This window comes from Oncorhynchus nerka, linkage group LG27, assembly GCF_034236695.1.
Source record: "Oncorhynchus nerka isolate Pitt River linkage group LG27, Oner_Uvic_2.0, whole genome shotgun sequence".
NCBI classification, from domain to species: Eukaryota; Metazoa; Chordata; class Actinopteri; order Salmoniformes; family Salmonidae; genus Oncorhynchus; species Oncorhynchus nerka.
The window spans coordinates 84,936,866-84,957,208 of record NC_088422.1 but is presented as its reverse complement, the minus strand read 5'-3'; the positions used below and the strand labels follow the sequence as shown (position 1 = coordinate 84,957,208).

General features: G+C 38.8%; 1 protein-coding gene across 1 annotated transcript in view; it reads right to left on the bottom strand.

Moving 5' to 3' along the window:
- Positions 1-1,062: 1,062 nt before the first annotated feature.
- The window catches only part of dmxl2 (Dmx-like 2), a 145,873-nt gene continuing 126,592 nt past the window's right edge, over positions 1,063-20,343 (bottom strand). The window contains 6 exon segments of the mRNA XM_065011174.1: positions 1,063-3,169; positions 3,365-3,582; positions 8,777-8,829; positions 8,927-9,018; positions 9,712-9,789; positions 10,206-10,333. Of these exon segments, the coding sequence (XP_064867246.1) occupies positions 2,960-3,169; positions 3,365-3,582; positions 8,777-8,829; positions 8,927-9,018; positions 9,712-9,789; positions 10,206-10,333 (779 nt within the window). The 3' untranslated portion in view covers positions 1,063-2,959.

The following is a 20,343-nucleotide window of genomic DNA, read 5'->3' as shown; positions in this document are numbered from 1 at the left end:
TACATGAATATCCACTTATAGATGTTATAGAGCATTATGAAGTGTTAATATCTTATATACATGAATATCCACTTATAGATGTTATAGATTATGAAGTTTAATATCTTAGACATGAATATCATAGATGTTATAGAGCATTATGAAGTGTTAATATCTTATATACATGAATATCCACTTATAGATGTTATAGAGCATTATGAAGTGTTAATATCTTATATAGACATGAATATCCCCTTATAGATGTTATAGAGCATTATGAAGTGTTAATATCTTAAATAGACATGAATATCCCCTTATAGATGTTATAGAGCATTATGAAGTGTTAATATCTTATATAGACATGAATATCCCCTTATAGATGTTATAGAGCATTATGAAGTGTTAATATCTTATATAGACATGAATATCCCCTTATAGATGTTATAGAGCATTATGAAGTGTTAATATCTTAAATAGACATGAATATCCCCTTATAGATGTTATAGAGCATTATGAAGTGTTAATATCTTATATAGACATGAATATCCCCTTATAGATGTTATAGAGCATTATGAAGTGTTAATATCTTAAATAGACATGAATATCCCCTTATAGATGTTATAGAGCATTATGAAGTGTTAATATCTTATATAGACATGAATATCCCCTTATAGATGTTATAGAGCATTATGAAGTGTTAATATCTTATATAGACATGAATATCCCCTTATAGATGTTATAGAGCATTATGAAGTGTTAATATCTTAAATAGACATGAATATCCCCTTATAGATGTTATAGAGCATTATGAAGTGTTAATATCTTATATAGACATGAATATCCCCTTATAGATGTTATAGAGCATTATGAAGCATGTACCATAAAGCAAAACAAGGCTCGGTACCTTCTTGTAAGGTGCCTAGCGTGTTATTGCTTCACTGTGATGTTTTTAATGATCCTCTATGACTGCATCTATAAGGTGACCTATGAATGTTTATAAGGCATTATAAGGCTTCATAAGTACTAACATTACACAGGACAGAAGGTAGAATATGTAAACAGATGTCAGACGTGGTACCCAGATGGAGGGAAGGAAACACAAATCTGTTTAATAATAAAAACAATACAAACATTTAACAAAAGATACAACTAATCCAGCCGCTATGATACAAAACAGAAAAATAAGTCAAACGCTTTCATGTTTGTACAAGCTGCTGTGGTATTTCATATATTAAAACTATTTCACTTTTTACCACTAGGCCAAATACAGCCAGACATTCATTTGTATATAACAGTAGTTTATTTGTCCTTCCCATAGCCTATTCGTTTTGAAATAAACTTTTAGTGTCCCCAGATTTGAGTGCAAATATCTATTCAATAAGGTTTGTAAAAACAATACAGTACAGTAGTATCACCAAACACAAACCTATGCCATGTTGCACTATGTCCCAGTAAAATACAGTATTAACCCATTACATTCCTAACGTAAAAGGCAAAAAGTCCAACACAAATAACAACAGCCTGCAAAGAAACAACCCACCAACCCACCAACCAAAAACAAATAGGTAAATAGTTCAACAACAAAAAATAAAATGTTGACCCATACAGAACATAACAGTCCCATACAGAACATAACAGACCCATACAGAACATAACAGTCCCATACAGAACATAACCGACCCATACAGAACATAACATACCCATTCAGAACATAACAGAACATAACAGACCCATACAGAACATAACAGACCCATACAGAACATAACAGACCCATACAGAACATAACAGACCCATACAGAACATAACAGACCCATACAGAACATAACAGACCCCATGTGTTTCTTTCTTCTCGGGGGGGGGGGGGTTCAGTGGAACAGACAGATGAGACATATAGACTACACACAGTCACAAGATCAAAACACACCATCTTCCAAACACAACGTTCTAGCAGTGAGGCCGCTGCTGCCGCACAAACAGGCTTTTGACGGCAGGCAGGCAGCAGATACAGAGAGGTGTGATCACATAGCTGCTAGGCTCAATCAATCCATAGATCAATCGATGGAGTAGGCTAGCGAGTCACTGGGCAGCCAGTGTTATGGGATGGGGTCACTATGGGGATAGTGTGCCATTAAACATTGTCATTAACAGTGAGATTAGCCAGGGGATGAAGAGGATGAAACCATTTCAACAAAATGCAGATCAACAACTTCAGAGTCACACCAGACCACTGACTGACTGACTAAAGGAACCACAGTGCTGGTTAATGTAGATGCTAAGAGAGTTTTTCAGCTTATGGGCACAAAATGACAACAGATACACACTTTAGAAGAGTTTGAGCACTTGTACAGAGCACTATCATATCAATAAACCATGTGATTGCACCGCTTAAAACGAGAACAGGAAGTCATGCATAGCTTTCATATGGACTGACACACTCGTAAACAGCAGCCGCTTTTAAAATGACAGGAAATCTAACTGTTAAAATCAAGTATGGAACCTGTTGCTTTACGTTTTAATACACGCTTTTAGGCTTTGGGAAAGAATAAAATATTCACAGCTCAATTGAACTTTTCTGATACGATTTCCACTAGGTAAAGTCATACCGTACCGTACACACTCTGTTGCTCTCTCAAAGCTGCTGAAACCTTGGTCATCTCTCAACCTTTCACCTCTACGTCACACATATCAGTAGAGCCCTCTAGCCTATCCAGCAGTGTAATATACTTAGTGATCTATCTCTCAACCTTTACCCCGATCTCTCTTCGTCTCTCTACACAATGTTATACGAGTGAAAGAAAGTTTGGTTAATCTTTCAACCTTACTCCTTCCTATCCACCGCCATTTAGACATACCCCTTCCAGGTATTTACGTTTCTACAAGATGTTGAATATTCCAGTGAAAGTTTGGTTATAGTTTCAACGTTCAACCACTAACCAATCAGATGACCTCTCTACAGACAGTACAGGAAGTGGTTTGGGGTCTACAGAATGTCGAAGATGCTAGAGGGGATGTTGTAGCGGTCGGGTAGAACCCTCATCTTGAGGGTTCCGTCGGCGCCGCAGGTGAATATGCGGTTGCCGGGGCGGGTCTCCACCTGCATGACGCCTGCTCCGATGTTCCGGAAGATGGACTGCTTGGCATGCTCTGTGCTAAACGAGTGCATGAGGCCATGGCCTGCCAGCTTCCACACCTGGAGGAGAAGGAGAGGGGGAGTGAAAGAGAGAGGTAAAGAGAAAGGCAATGACCAATACATTCATGGAATTACATGATGTCTTTCACAGATCAATCCTGTGATTTACATACATTTTTACACACATTTGGTCATTGAAATACAGCTGGAGAGCTTATTCCATTTTCCTCATTACAAAGTAATAAGGAAAATCACCTTCATGTTCCCCTCAGCCGAGCCGGTTACGAAGAAGTCTTCGGAGGTGTCGAGCGCCAGGGCTTTGACGGCTGAGTCGTGGGCCTGGAAGGTGTGTAGCAGCTGTCTCTGTCGGATGTCAAACACACACACAAAGCCCTTCCTGCCTCCCGAGATCAGCAGCTGCTGCTTGGGAGCGTACTGCAACACCGTGGCACCGTTCTCATGGCACGGGAAGGCTGGAGAGACAGATCACAACTATGAGTTATGAGTGACAACACTAATACAAGTTGAACCAAACGGTAAGTTGAACCAAACGGTAAGTTGAGCCAGCCCTTGTTTCTAGGAAACCATAAACAAAATGTATAATTTGACCAAACATTTAGGAAGAGGACATCATTTCATGGAGTCTGTGAAAAAGTGGTAAGCAAGGTTTAAAAAAGTGGATTTTCACTATAAGTCAAATGAATGAATTGTGTTAGAGGTTTCATGATGCTTGTATCTAAACTAAAGTAGATCATTTAAAGATTGTTCTATGCATCAGTTGGGCTCTGTATGAGCTTCAATATGAGGACCTAAACCTAGCATGAAAGTGCATCCTTGTATCTGTGTGGGCTAATATAGTCAAATGTTTGCCTTGGGGTAAGATGAGCGAATGGGATAAGTTGAGCCACCGGTTGAGCCAATGGCAAGTTGAGCAACATGAAGTGGTTTATTTCCAGCTGTAGCGCGAGGCAGAGTATCACTGGGATATTAGGAAACACCAGGGCTCATGTTAAATGTGTTCAAAGCAGTACGATGTTGGAGGTGTTAATTCGTGTTTACAGATGCTTAAAATGATTCAAAGACAAACAAGCCATTGTGATGAATTGTGATCGGGAAATAAAGACATAGTTTAAATAGGTACAGAAATATGTTGGCAGCTCAACTTACCCTGTTCCTATGCTCAACTTACCCTGTGTTCCTATGCTCAACTTACCCTGTTCCTATGCTCAACTTACCACGTTCCTATGCTCAACTTACCCTGTTCCTATGCTCAACTTACCACGTTCCTATGCTCAATTTACCACGTTCCTATGCTCAACTTACCACGTTCCTATGCTCAACTTACCCTGTTCCTATGCTCAACTTACCCTGTTCCTATGCTCAACTTACCCTGTGTTCCTATGCTCAACTTACCCTGTGTTCCTATGCTCAACTTACCCTGTGTTCCTATGCTCAACTTACCCTGTGTTCCTATGCTCAACTTACCCTGTGTTCCTATGCTCAACTTACCCTGTTCCTATGCTCAACTTACCCTGTTCCTATGCTCAACTTACCCTGTTCCTATGCTCAACTTACCCTGTTCCTATGCTCAACTTACCCTGTTCCTATGCTCAACTTACCCTGTTCCTATGCTCAATTTACCCTGTTCCTATGCTCAACTTACCCTGTGTTCCTATGCTCAATTTACCCTGTGTTCCTATGCTCAACTTACCCTGTTCCTATGCTCAACTTACCCCATAAATGGGAGACCACTTTTTTTTTGGCCAAGCTATGTTTTCAAATCTGTAATGTTTACATAAATTTGGATTATTCCCAGGGATACACAACAACAACTGCCTTAATGTTACTGGACCACATGAAGAGTAGCTGCTGCCTTGGCAGGAAATAATGGACCACAGGAAGAGTAGCTGCTGCCTTGGCACCACAGGAAGAGTGTTCCTTGGCATAATGGACTCTGCTGCCTTGGCAAACTTGGACCACAGGAAGAGTAACTGCTGCCTTGGCAGGAACTAATGGACTTAGCTGCTGCCTTGGCAGGAAATAATGGACTGTGCTGCCTTGGCAGGAACTAATGGACCACAGGAAGAGTAACTGTGCCTTGGCAGGAACTAATGGACTCCAGGAAGAGTAGCTGCTGCCTTGGCAGGAAATAATGGACCACAGGAAGAGAAGCTGCTGCCTTGGCAGGAACTAATGGACCACAGGAAGAGTTTTTTAATGGACCAAGGAAGAATAGCTGTTTTCAAAAGAGTCTGCTGCCTTGGCAAAATAATGGACCACAGGAAGAGAAGCTTTTGGCAGGAACTAATGGACCACATTTGCCTTGGCATTATTGCTGCCTTGGCAGGAACTAATGGACTCCACACAAACTAATGGACCAACTGCTGCTGCCTTGGCAGGAACTAATGGACCACAGGAAGAATAGCTGCTGCCTTGGCAGGAACGAATGGACTCCAGGAAGAGTAGCTGCTGCCTTGGCAGGAAATAATGGACCACAGGAAGAATAGCTGCTGCCTTGGCAGGAACTAATGGACCACATGAAGAGTAGCTGCTGCCTTGGCAGGAAATAATGGACCACAGGAAGAGTAGCTGCTGCCTTGGCAGGAAATAATGGACCACAGGAAGAGTAGCTGCTGCCTTGGCAGGAAATAATGGACCACAGGAAGAATAGCTGCTGCCTTGGCAGGAACTAATGGACCACAGGAAGAGTAACTGCTGCCTTGGCAGGAACTAATGGACTCCAGGAAGAGTAGCTGCTGCCTTGGCAGGAAATAATGGACCACAGGAAGAATAGCTGCTGCCTTGGCAGGAACTAATGGACCACAGGAAGAGTAACTGCTGCCTTGGCAGGAACTAATGGACTCCAGGAAGAGTAGCTGCTGCCTTGGCAGGAAATAATGGACCACAGGAAGAGTAGCTGCTGCCTTGGCAGGAAATAATGGACCACAGGAAGAATAGCTGCTGCCTTGGCAGGAACTAATGGACCACAGGAAGAGTAACTGCTGCCTTGGCAGGAACTAATGGACTCCAGGAAGAGTAGCTGCTGCCTTGGCAGGAACTAATGGACTCCAGAAAGAGTAGCTGCTGCCTTGGCAGGAAATAATGGACCACAGGAAGAGAAGCTGCTGCCTTGGCAGGAACTAATGGACCACAGGAAGAATAGCTGCTGCCTTGGCAGGAACTAATGGACTCCAGAAAGAGTAGCTGCTGCCTTGGCAGGAACTAATGGACCACAGGAAGAGAAGCTGCTGCCTTGGCAGGAACTAATGGACCACAGGAAGAGTAACTGCTGCCTTGGCAGGAAATGCTGCCTTGGCAGGAACTAATGGACTCCAGGAAGCGTAGCTGCTGCCTTGGCAGGAACTAATGGACCACAGGAAGCGTAGCTGCTGCCTTGGCAGGAACTAATGGACCACAGGAAGAATAGCTGCTGCCTTGGCAGGAACGAATGGACTCCAGGAAGAGTAGCTGCTGCCTTGGCAGGAACTAATGGACCACAGGAAGAGTAACTGCTGCCTTGGCAGGAAATAATGGACCACAGGAACAATAGCTGCTGTTTTGGCAGGAACTAATGGGCCCAGGAAGAGTAGCTGCTAACTTAGCAGGAAGTAATGGACCCCATGAAGAGTAGCTGATGCCTTGGCAGGAACTAATGGACTCCAGGAAGAGTAGCTGCTGCATTGGCAGGAACTAATGGACCACAGGAAGAGTAACTGCTGCCTTGGCAGGAAATAATGGACCACAGGAAGAGAAGCTGCTGACTTAGCAGGAACTAATGCACCCCAGGTAGAGTAGCTGCTGTCTTGGCAGGAAATAATGGACCACAGGAAGAGTAACTGCTGCCTTGGCAGGAAATAATGGACCACAGGAAGAATAGCTGCTGCCTTGGCAGGAACTAATGGACTCCAGGAAGCGTAGCTGCTGCCTTGGCAGGAACTAATGGACCACAGGAAGCGTCTGCTTAGGAACTAAACCACAGGAAGAATAGCAGGAACTAATACTTTAGGAAGAGTAGCTGCTGCCTTGGCAGGAACTAATGGACCACAGTAACTGCTGCCTTGGCAGGAAATAATGGACCACAGGAACAATAGCTGCTGTTTTGGCAGGAACTAATGGGCCCAGGATGAGTCTGCTAACTTATTGGACCCCATGAAGAGTTGATGCCTTGGCAGGAACTAATGGACTCCAGGAAGAGTAGCTGCTGCATTGGCAGGAACTAATGGACCACAGGAAGAGTAACTGCTGCCTTGGCAGGAAATAATGGACCACAGGAAGAGAAGCTGCTGACTTAGCAGGAACTAATGCACCCCAGGTAGAGTAGCTGCTGTCTTGGCAGGAACTAATGGGCCCTAATGGGGATCCTTAATAAATACAAATACAAACATCCAGTTCTGGTTGATTTATTAAATCATTATTTATTGAAGTTCTTGTATCTCGTTATCATTGAACCTCTGCTAGCTACATTCTTCACCTCTGGCCTAAGAACAGCCCTTAGTCTGGAGGTATCATTGAACCTCTGCTAGCTACATTCTTCACCTCTGGCCTAAGAACAGCCCTTAGTCTGGAGTTATCATTGAACCTCTGCTAGCTACATTCTTCACCTCTGGCCTAAGAACAGCCCTTAGTCTGGAGTTATCTGCTTGATTCTTCACCTCTGGCCTAACTGGATTATCTTGAACCTCTGCTAGCTACATTCTTCACCTCTGGCCTAAGAACAGCCATTAGTCTGGAGTTATCATTGAACCTCTGCTAGCTACATTCTTCACCTCTGGCCTAAGAACAGCCCTTAGTCTGGAGTTATCATTGAACCTCTGCTAGCTACATTCTTCACCTCTGGCCTAAGAACAGCCCTTAGTCTGGAGTTATCATTGAACCTCTGCTAGCTACATTATTCACCTCTGGCCTAAGAACAGCCCTTAGTCTGGAGTTATCATTGAACCTCTGCTAACTACATTCTTCACCTCTGGCCTAAGAACAGCCCTTAGTCTGGAGTATCATTGAACCTCTGCTAACTACATTCTTCACCTCTGGCCTAAGAACAGCCCTTAGTCTGGAGTTATCATTGAACCTCTGCTAACTACATTCTTCACCTCTGGCCTAAGAACAGCCCTTAGTCTGGAGTATCATTGAACCTCTGCTAGCTACATTCTTCACCTCTGGCCTAAGAACAGCCCTTAGTCTGGAGTATCATTGAACCTCTGCTAGCTACATTCTTCACCTCTGGCCTAAGAACAGCCCTTAGTCTGGAGTATCATTGAACCTCTGCTAACTACATTCTTCACCTCTGGCCTAAGAACAGCCCTTAGTCTGGAGTATCATTGAACCTCTGCTAGCTACATTCTTCACCTCTGGCCTAAGAACAGCCCTTAGTCTGGAGTTATCACACAATACTCCCAGAGTTCTCATGCCTTATTGCTTAAATATCTTTGTTAAAAAGAAGTCTATATTTCCCTTGACGGAGTGATGCTGAATGTAGAAAATGTCCTAACTTATCCCACTCTCCTCTACTTTGCTTGATCAAGTCAAAATTTGATCTGTCACCTAATCTTTCATGTAATGGATTGTGACACAATTGTGGCATCTAACTAGTTCATTTGACTGGTTTTATCTGCTGTGGTAACTTTGCATGTTCATTTCTGGTGGACTGAAATGACAACTAAATCTTACCATGTACCATGGCGTTACTAGGTGAAATAAGAGTGTCCCACAGGCAGACATTTCTGGAGGAGAAAAGGAGAAATGAGTTTCAGTCATTGGAGTTACTGTTATGACAGTATTGAGACTGGTGTAGTTTTGATATGTAATGTTGATACTGACCTGCTGTCGTTGGACTGTCCTGCCGTTGCGATGAGACTGGAGGAAGTGATGAAGGAAAAATCACCACAGGTCTTAGAGTGGCACTGCCAACTCTACAGAGAGACAGAGAGAGAGAGTGAGTCAGAGAGAGAGAGGGAAAGAGACAGAGACCGAGAGGGAAAGAGACAGAGACCGAGAGAGAGACAGGGAAAGAGACAGAGACCGAGAATGAGAGAGAGAGAGGGAACGAGACAGAGAGAGAAGGGAACGAGACAGAGAGAGAGTCAGAGAGAGAGAGGGTACGAGACAGAGACCGAGAGAGATAGAGAGAGAGGGGGAAAGAGACAGAAACCGAGAGTGAGACAGAGAGAGAGAGAGGCAAAGAGACAGAGACCGAGACAGAGAGAGAGAGTGAGTCAGAGAGAGAGAGTGAGTCAGAGAGAGAGAGGCAAAGAGACAGAGACCGAGAGAGAGAGGGAAAGCGATAGAGACAGAGAGAGAGAGGGAAAGAGACCGAGAGAGAGAGACAGAGAGAGAGAGGGAAAGCGATAGAGACCGAGAGAGAGAGGGAGAGAGAGAGGGAAAGCGATAGAGACCGAGAGAGAGAGGGAGAGGGAAAGCGATAGAGACCGAGAGAGAGAGGGAAAGAGACAGACGAGAGAGACAGAGAGAGAGGGAAAGAGACAGACGAGAGAGACAGAGAGAGAGGGAAAGAGACAGAGACCGAGAGAGAGAGGGAAAGAGAGAGGGAAAGCGATAGAGACTAGTGTGTGTGTGTGTGTGTGTGTCACACGTGTGTTACGTACCACGTAGGGCTTGGGGTTGGAGGAGGTCTGGTTGACCTGCCACAGACTGAGGAAGCCTTCTCCATCTGATACACCACACTGGAGAGACAGACAGAGACAGAAAGAGAGAGAAAGAGAGAGACAGAGAGAGAGACAGAGAGAAAGACAGAGAGAAAGACAGAGAGAAAGACAGAGCGAAAGATAGACAGAGGGAGAGAGACGTGGAGAGACAGAGAGATAGCGAGAGACAGACAGAGAGAGATAGCGAGAGACAGACAGAGAGAGATAGCGAGAGACAGACAGAGAGAGATAGACAGAGAAAGACAGAGCGAGATAGAGAGAGAGGCAGGAAGAGAGAGACAGACAGACACAGAGACACAGAGAGACAGTGACACAGAGAGAGACAGACAGATAGAAACAGACATACCAACACAGAGAGATCAGCACAATCATAATACTGAGGATGAAAAATAGTATTGTTGTCTGTGTGTGTGTGTGTGTGTCTGTGTGTGGACCTTGTTTCCCTGTGAGTTGAAGTAGAGGCGTGTGACTCTGGCATTGCCTGCCTGTCTGAAGCAGATGAGTTGCTGTGGCCTGTTCCACTCAAACATACGGACACTGCCGTCCTGAGCCCCAGTCATATCTAATACACAGACACAGAAACATTAGGAAATGTTTGAAATTCCCCTATTTGAAGGAACAGACCCATCATTCAAACAGTGTTGTGTACAGGCTGTCAGTATGCTGTATAGTACACATACTGTATATAACCTAGAAGTGGCATACTGTATATAACCTAGTAGTGGCATACTGTATATAACCTAGTAGTGGCATACTGTATATAACCTAGTAGTGGTATACTGTATATAACCTAGTAGTGGCATACTGTATATAACCTAGTAGTGGTATACTGTATATAACCTAGTAGTGGCATACTGTATATAACCTAGTAGTGGCATACTGTATATAACCTAGTAGTGGCATACTGTATATAACCTAGTAGTGGCATACTGTATATAACCTAGTAGTGGCATACTGTATATAACCTAGTAGTGGCATACTGTATATAACCTAGTAGTGGCATACTGTATATAACCTAGTAGTGGCATACTGTATATAACCTAGTAGTGGCATACTGTATATAACCTAGTAGTGGTGGCATACTGTATATAACCTAGTAGTGGCATACTGTATATAACCTAGTAGTGGCATACTGTATATAACCTAGTAGTGGCATACTGTATATAACCTAGTAGTGGCATACTGTATATAACCTAGTAGTGGCATACTGTATATAACCTAGTAGTGGCATACTGTATATAACCTAGTAGTGGCATACTGTATATAACCTAGTAGTGGCATACTGTATATAACCTAGTAGTGGCATACTGTATATAACCTAGTAGTGGCATACTGTATATAACCTAGTAGTGGCATACTGTATATAACCTAGTAGTGGCATACTGTATATAACCTAGTAGTGGCATACTGTATATAACCTAGTAGTGGCATACTGTATATAACCTAGTAGTGGCATACTGTATATAACCTAGTAGTGGCATACTGTATATAACCTAGTAGTGGCATACTGTATATAACCTAGTAGTGGCATACTGTATATAACCTAGTATATACTGTATATAACCTAGTAGTGGCATACTGTATATAACCTAGTAGTGGCATACTGTATATAACCTAGTAGTGGCATACTGTATATAACCTAGTAGTGGCATACTGTATATAACCTAGTAGTGGCATACTGTATATAACCTAGTAGTGGTATACTGTATATAACCTAGTAGTGGCATACTGTATATAACCTAGTAGTGGCATACTGTATATAACCTAGTAGTGGTATACTGTATATAACCTAGTAGTGGTATACTGTATATAACCTAGTAGTGGTATACCTGTATATAACCTAGTAGTGGTATACTGTATATAACCTAGTAGTGGTATACTGTATATAACCTAGTAGTGGTATACTGTATATAACCTAGTAGTGGTATACTGTATATAACCTAGTAGTGGTATACTGTATATAACCTAGTAGTGGTATACTGTATATAACCTAGTAGTGGTATACTGTATATAACCTAGTAGTGGCATACTGTATATAACCTAGTAGTGGTATACTGTATATAACCTAGTAGTGGCATACTGTATATAACCTAGTAGTGGTATACTGTATATAACCTAGTAGTGGTATACTGTATATAACCTAGTAGTGGTATACTGTATATAACCTAGTAGTGGCATACTGTATATAACCTAGTAGTGGCATACTGTATATATCCTAGTAGTGTATATAACCTAGTAGTGGTATACTGTATATAACCTAGTAGTGGTATACTGTATATAACCTAGTAGTGGCATACTGTATATAACCTAGTAGTGGCATACTGTATATATACCTAGTAGTGGTATACTGTATATAACCTAGTAGTGGTATACTGTATATAACCTAGTAGTGGCATACTGTATATAACCTAGTAGTGGCATACTGTATATAACCTAGTAGTGGTATACTGTATATAACCTAGTAGTGGCATACTGTATATAACCTAGTAGTGGCATACTGTATATAACCTAGTAGTGGTATACTGTATATAACCTAGTAGTGGTATACTGTATATAACCTAGTAGTGGCATACTGTATATAACCTAGTAGTGGTATACTGTATATAACCTAGTAGTGGTATACTGTATATAACCTAGTAGTGGCATACTGTATATAACCTAGTAGTGGTATACTGTATATAACCTAGTAGTGGTATACTGTATATAACCTAGTAGTGGTATACTGTATATAACCTAGTAGTGGCATACTGTATATAACCTAGTAGTGGTATACTGTATATAACCTAGTAGTGGTATACTGTATATAACCTAGTAGTGGTATACTGTATATAACCTAGTAGTGGTATACTGTATATAACCTAGTAGTGGTATACTGTATATAACCTAGTAGTGGTATACTGTATATAACCTAGTAGTGGTATACTGTATATAACCTAGTAGTGGTATACTGTATATAACCTAGTAGTGGTGGTATACTGTATATAACCTAGTAGTGGTATACTGTATATATCCTAGTAGTGGCATACTGTATATATCCTAGTAGTGGTATACTGTATATATACTGTATATAACCTAGTAGTGGTATACTGTATATAACCTAGTAGTGGTATACTGTATATAACCTAGTAGTGGCATACTGTATATACCTAGTAGTGGTATATAACCTAGTAGTGGTATACTGTATATAACCTAGTAGTGGCATACTGTATATAACCTAGTAGTGGTATACTGTATATAACCTAGTAGTGGCATACTGTATATAACCTAGTAGTGGCATACTGTATATAACCTAGTAGTGGTATACTGTATATAACCTAGTAGTGGTATACTGTATATATAGTAGTGGTATACTGTATATAACCTAGTAGTGGTATACTGTATATAACCTAGTAGTGGTATACTGTATATAACCTAGTAGTGGTATACTGTATATAACCTAGTAGTGGCTACTGTATATAACCTAGTAGTGGTATACTGTATATAACCTAGTAGTGGTATACTGTATATAACCTAGTAGTGGTATACTGTATATAACCTAGTAGTGGCATACTGTATATAACCTAGTAGTGGCATACTGTATATAACCTAGTAGTGGTATACTGTATATATCCTAGTAGTGGTATACTGTATATAACCTAGTAGTGGTATACTGTATATAACCTAGTAGTGGCATATACTGTATATAACCTAGTAGTGGTATACTGTATATAACCTAGTAGTGGTATACTGTATATAACCTAGTAGTGGCATACTGTATATAACCTAGTAGTGGCATAATATAACCTAGTAGTGGCATACTGTATATAACCTAGTAGTGGCATACTGTATATATATAACCTAGTAGTGGTATACTGTATATATACTGTATATAACCTAGTAGTGGTATACTGTATATAACCTAGTAGTGGTATACTGTATATATCCTAGTAGTGGTATACTGTATATAACCTAGTAGTGGTATACTGTATATAACCTGTATATAACCTAGTAGTGGTATACTGTATATAACCTAGTAGTGGCATACTGTATATAACCTAGTAGTGGTATATAACCTAGTAGTGGTATACTGTATATAACCTAGTAGTGGTATACTGTATATAACCTAGTAGTGGTATACTGTATATAACCTAGTAGTGGTATACTGTATATAACCTAGTAGTGGTATACTGTATATAACCTAGTAGTGGCATACTGTATATAACCTAGTAGTGGCATACTGTATATAACCTAGTAGTGGTATACTGTATATATCCTAGTAGTGGTATACTGTATATAACCTAGTAGTGGCATACTGTATATAACCTAGTAGTGGTATACTGTATATAACCTAGTAGTGGTATACTGTATATAACCTAGTAGTGGTATACTGTATATATACCTAGTGGTATACTGTATATAACCTAGTAGTGGTATACTGTATATAACCTAGTAGTGGTATACTGTATATAACCTAGTAGTGGTATACTGTATATATAGTAGTGGTATACCTAGTAGTGGTATACTGTATATAACCTAGTAGTGGTATACTGTATATAACCTAGTAGTGGCATACTGTATATAACCTAGTAGTGGTATACTGTATATAACCTAGTAGTGGTATACTGTATATAACCTAGTAGTGGCATACTGTATATAACCTAGTAGTGGTATACTGTATATAACCTAGTAGTGGTATACTGTATATAACCTAGTAGTGGTATACTGTATATAACCTAGTAGTGGTATACTGTATATAACCTAGTAGTGGTATACTGTATATATCCTAGTAGTGGTATATAATATCCTAGTAGTGGTATACTGTATATAACCTAGTAGTGGCATACTGTATATAACCTAGTAGTGGTATACTGTATATAACCTAGTAGTGGCATACTGTATATAACCTAGTAGTGGCATACTGTATATAACCTAGTAGTGGCATACTGTATATAACCTAGTAGTGGTATACTGTATATAACCTAGTAGTGGCATACTGTATATAACCTAGTAGTGGCATACTGTATATAACCTAGTAGTGGCATACTGTATATAACCTAGTAGTGGTATACTGTATATAACCTAGTAGTGGCATACTGTATATAACCTAGTAGTGGTACTGTATATAACCTAGTAGTGGTATACTGTATATAACCTAGTAGTGGTATACTGTATATAACCTAGTAGTGGCATACTGTATATAACCTAGTAGTGGCATACTGTATATAACCTAGTAGTGGTATACTGTATATAACCTAGTAGTGGCATACTGTATATAACCTAGTAGTGGCATACTGTATATAACCTAGTAGTGGCATACTGTATATAACCTAGTAGTGGCATACTGTATATAACCTAGTAGTGGTATACTGTATATAACCTAGTAGTGGTATACTGTATATATCCTAGTAGTGGTATACTGTATATATCCTAGTAGTGGTATACTGTATATAACCTAGTAGTGGTATACTGTATATAACCTAGTAGTGGTATACTGTATATAACCTAGTAGTGGCATACTGTATATATCCTAGTAGTGGTATATAACCTAGTAGTGGTATACTGTATATAACCTAGTAGTGGTATACTGTATATAACCTAGTAGTGGCATACTGTATATATCCTAGTAGTGGTATACTGTATATAACCTAGTAGTGGTATACTGTATATAACCTAGTAGTGGCATACTGTATATAACCTAGTAGTGGCATACTGTATATATCCTAGTAGTGGTATATAACCTAGTAGTGGTATACTGTATATAACCTAGTAGTGGTATACTGTATATAACCTAGTAGTGGTATACTGTATATAACCTAGTAGTGGTATACTGTATATAACCTAGTAGTGGTATACTGTATATAACCTAGTAGTGGTATACTGTATATAACCTAGTAGTGGTATACTGTATATAACCTAGTAGTGGTATACTGTATATAACCTAGTAGTGGTATACTGTATATATCCTAGTAGTGGCATACTGTATATATCCTAGTAGTGGTATATAACCTAGTAGTGGTATACTGTATATAACCTAGTAGTGGTATACTGTATATATAACCTAGTATATAACCTAGTAGTGGTATACTGTATATAACCTAGTAGTGGCATACTGTATATAACCTAGTAGTGGCATACTGTATATAACCTAGTAGTGGCATATAACTGTATATAACCTAGTAGTGGCATATAACCTGTATGGCATACTGTATATATACCTAGTAGTGGCATACTGTATATAACCTAGTAGTGGCATACTGTATATAACCTAGTAGTGGTATACTGTATATAACCTAGTAGTGGTATACTGTATATAACCTAGTAGTGGCATACTGTATATAACCTAGTAGTGGCATACTGTATATAACCTAGTAGTGGTATACTGTATATAACCTAGTAGTGGTATACTGTATATAACCTAGTACATACTGTATATAACCTAGTAGTGGTATACTGTATATAACCTAGTAGTGGTATACTGTATATATCCTAGTAGTGGTATACTGTATATATCCTAGTAGTGGTATACTGTATATAACCTAGTAGTGGTATACTGTATATAACCTAGTAGTGGCATACTGTATATAACCTAGTAGTGGCATACTGTATATAACCTAGTAGTGGCATACTGTATATAACCTAGTAGTGGTATACTGTATATAACCTAGTAGTGGTATACTGTATATAACCTAGTAGTGGCATACTGTATATAACCTAGTAGTGGCATACTGTATATAACCTAGTAGTGGTATACTGTATATAACCTAGTAGTGGTATACTGTATATACACATACTGTATATAACCTAGTAGTGGTATACTGTATATAACCTAGTAGTGGTATACTGTATATATACCTAGTAGTGGTATACTGTATATAACCTAGTAGTGGTATACTGTATATAACCTAGTAGTGGTATACTGTATATAACCTAGTAGTGGTATACTGTATATAACCTAGTAGTGGTATACTGTATATAACCTAGTAGTGGTATACTGTATATAACCTAGTAGTGGTATACTGTATATAACCTAGTAGTGGTATACTGTATACTGTATATAACCTAGTAGTGGTATACTGTATATAACCTAGTAGTGGTATACTGTATATAACCTAGTAGTGGTATACTGTATATAACCTAGTAGTGGCATACTGTATATAAGTAGTGGTATATAACCTAGTAGTGGCATACTGTATATAACCTAGTAGTGGCATACTGTATATAACCTAGTAGTGGTATACTGTATATAACCTAGTAGTGGCATACTGTATATAACCTAGTAGTGGCATACTGTATATAACCTAGTAGTGGCATACTGTATATAACCTAGTAGTGGTATACTGTATATAACCTAGTAGTGGTATACTGTATAGTACACATACTGTATATAACCTAGTAGTGGTATACTGTATATAACCTAGTAGTGGTATACTGTATATATCCTAGTAGTGGTATACTGTATATATCCTAGTAGTGGTATACTGTATATAACCTAGTAGTGGTATACTGTATATAACCTAGTAGTGGCATACTGTATATAACCTAGTAGTGGCATACTGTATATAACCTAGTAGTGGCATATACTGTATATAACCTAGTAGTGGCATACTGTATATAACCTAGTAGTGGTATACTGTATATAACCTAGTAGTGGTATACTGTATATATCCTAGTAGTGGCATACTGTATATAACCTAGTAGTGGCATACTGTATATAACCTAGTAGTGGTATACTGTATATAACCTAGTAGTGGTATACTGTATAGGTATACTGTATATAACCTAGTAGTGGTATACTGTATATAACCTAGTAGTGGTATACTGTATATAACCTAGTAGTGGTATACTGTATATAACCTAGTAGTGGTATACTGTATATAACCTAGTAGTGGTATACTGTATATAACCTAGTAGTGGCATACTGTATATAACCTAGTAGTGGCATACTGTATATAAGTAGTGGTATATGTAATAACTAGTAGTGGTATACTGTATATAACCTAGTAGTGGCATACTGTATATAACCTAGTAGTGGTATACTGTATATAACCTAGTAGTGGTATACTGTATATAACCTAGTAGTGGTATACTGTATATAACCTAGTAGTGGTATACTGTATATAACCTAGTAGTGGCCTAGTATATAACCTAGTGGTATACTGTATATAACCTAGTAGTGGTATACTGTATATAACCTAGTAGTGGTATACTGTATATAACCTAGTAGTGGTATACTGTATATAACCTAGTAGTGGTATACTGTATATAACCTAGTAGTGGTATACTGTATATAACCTAGTAGTGGTATACTGTATATAACCTAGTAGTGGTATACTGTATATAACCTAGTAGTGGCATACTGTATATAACCTAGTAGTGGTATACTGTATATAACCTAGTAGTGGCATACTGTATATATCCTAGTAGTGGTATACTGTATATAACCTAGTAGTGGTATACTGTATATAACCTAGTAGTGGTATACTGTATATATCCTAGTAGTGGTATACTGTATATAACCTAGTAGTGGTATACTGTATATAACCTAGTAGTGGTATACTGTATATAACCTAGTAGTGGCATACTGTATATAACCTAGTAGTGGTACTGTATATAACCTAGTAGTGGCATACTGTATATAACCTAGTAGTGGCATACTGTATATAACCTAGTAGTGGTATACTGTATATAACCTAGTAGTGGTATACTGTATATAACCTAGTAGTGGTATACTGTATATAACCTAGTAGTGGTATACTGTATATAACCTAGTAGTGGTATACTGTATATAACCTAGTAGTGGTATACTGTATATAACCTAGTAGTGGTATACTGTATATATAACCTAGTAGTGGCATACTGTATATAACCTAGTAGTGGCATACTGTATATAACCTAGTAGTGGTATACTGTATATATCCTAGTAGTGGTATACTGTATATATCCTAGTAGTGGTATACTGTATATAACCTAGTAGTGGTATACTGTATATAACCTAGTAGTGGTATACTGTATATAACCTAGTAGTGGTATACTGTATATAACCTAGTAGTGGTATACTGTATATAACCTAGTAGTGGTATACTGTATATAACCTAGTAGTGGTATACTGTATATAACCTAGTAGTGGTATACTGTATATAACCTAGTAGTGGCATATAACCTGTATATAACCTAGTAGTGGCATACTGTATATAACCTAGTAGTGGCATACTGTATATAACCTAGTAGTGGCATACTGTATATAACCTAGTAGTGGTATACTGTATATAACCTAGTAGTGGTATACTGTATATATCCTAGTAGTGGTATACTGTATATAACCTAGTAGTGGCATACTGTATATAACCTAGTAGTGGTATACTGTATATAACCTAGTAGTGGTATACTGTATAGTACACATACTGTATATAACCTAGTAGTGGTATACTGTATATAACCTAGTAGTGGTATACTGTATATATCCTAGTAGTGGTATACTGTATATATCCTAGTAGTGGTATACTGTATATAACCTAGTAGTGGTATACTGTATATAACCTAGTAGTGGTATACTGTATATAACCTAGTAGTGGCATACTGTATATAACCTAGTAGTGGCATACTGTATGTAGTATATAACCTAGTAGTGGTATACTGTATATAACCTAGTAGTGGCATACTGTATATAACCTAGTAGTGGTATACTGTATATAACCTAGTAGTGGTATACTGTATATAACCTAGTAGTGGTATACTGTATATAACCTAGTAGTGGCATACTGTATATATCCTAGTAGTGGTATATAACCTAGTAGTGGTATACTGTATATAACCTAGTAGTGGTATACTGTATATAACCTAGTAGTGGTATACTGTATATAACCTAGTAGTGGTATACTGTATATAACCTAGTAGTGGCATACTGTATATAACCTAGTAGTGGTATACTGTATATAACCTAGTAGTGGTATACTGTATATAACCTAGTAGTGGCATACTGTATATAACCTAGTAGTGGCATACTGTATATAACCTAGTAGTGGTATACTGTATATAACCTAGTAGTGGTATACTGTATATATATAACCTAGTAGTGGTATACATATAACTGTAGTGGTATACTGTATATAACCTAGTAGTGGTATATATATAACCTAGTAGTGGTATATAACCTAGTAGTGGTATACTGTATATAACCTAGTAGTGGCATACTGTATATAACCTAGTAGTGGCATACTGTATATACCTAGTAGTGGCATACTGTATATAACCTAGTAGTGGTATACTGTATATAACCTAGTAGTGGTATACTGTATATAACCTAGTAGTGGTATACTGTATATAACCTAGTAGTGGCATACTGTATATAACCTAGTAGTGGCATACTGTATATAACCTAGTAGTGGTATACTGTATATAACCTAGTAGTGGTATACTGTATATAACCTAGTAGTGGCATACTGTATATAACCTAGTAGTGGCATACTGTATATAACCTAGTAGTGGTATACTGTATATAACCTAGTAGTGGCATACTGTATATAACCTAGTAGTGGCATACTGTATATAACCTAGTAGTGGCATACTGTATAACCTAGTAGTGGCATACTGTAT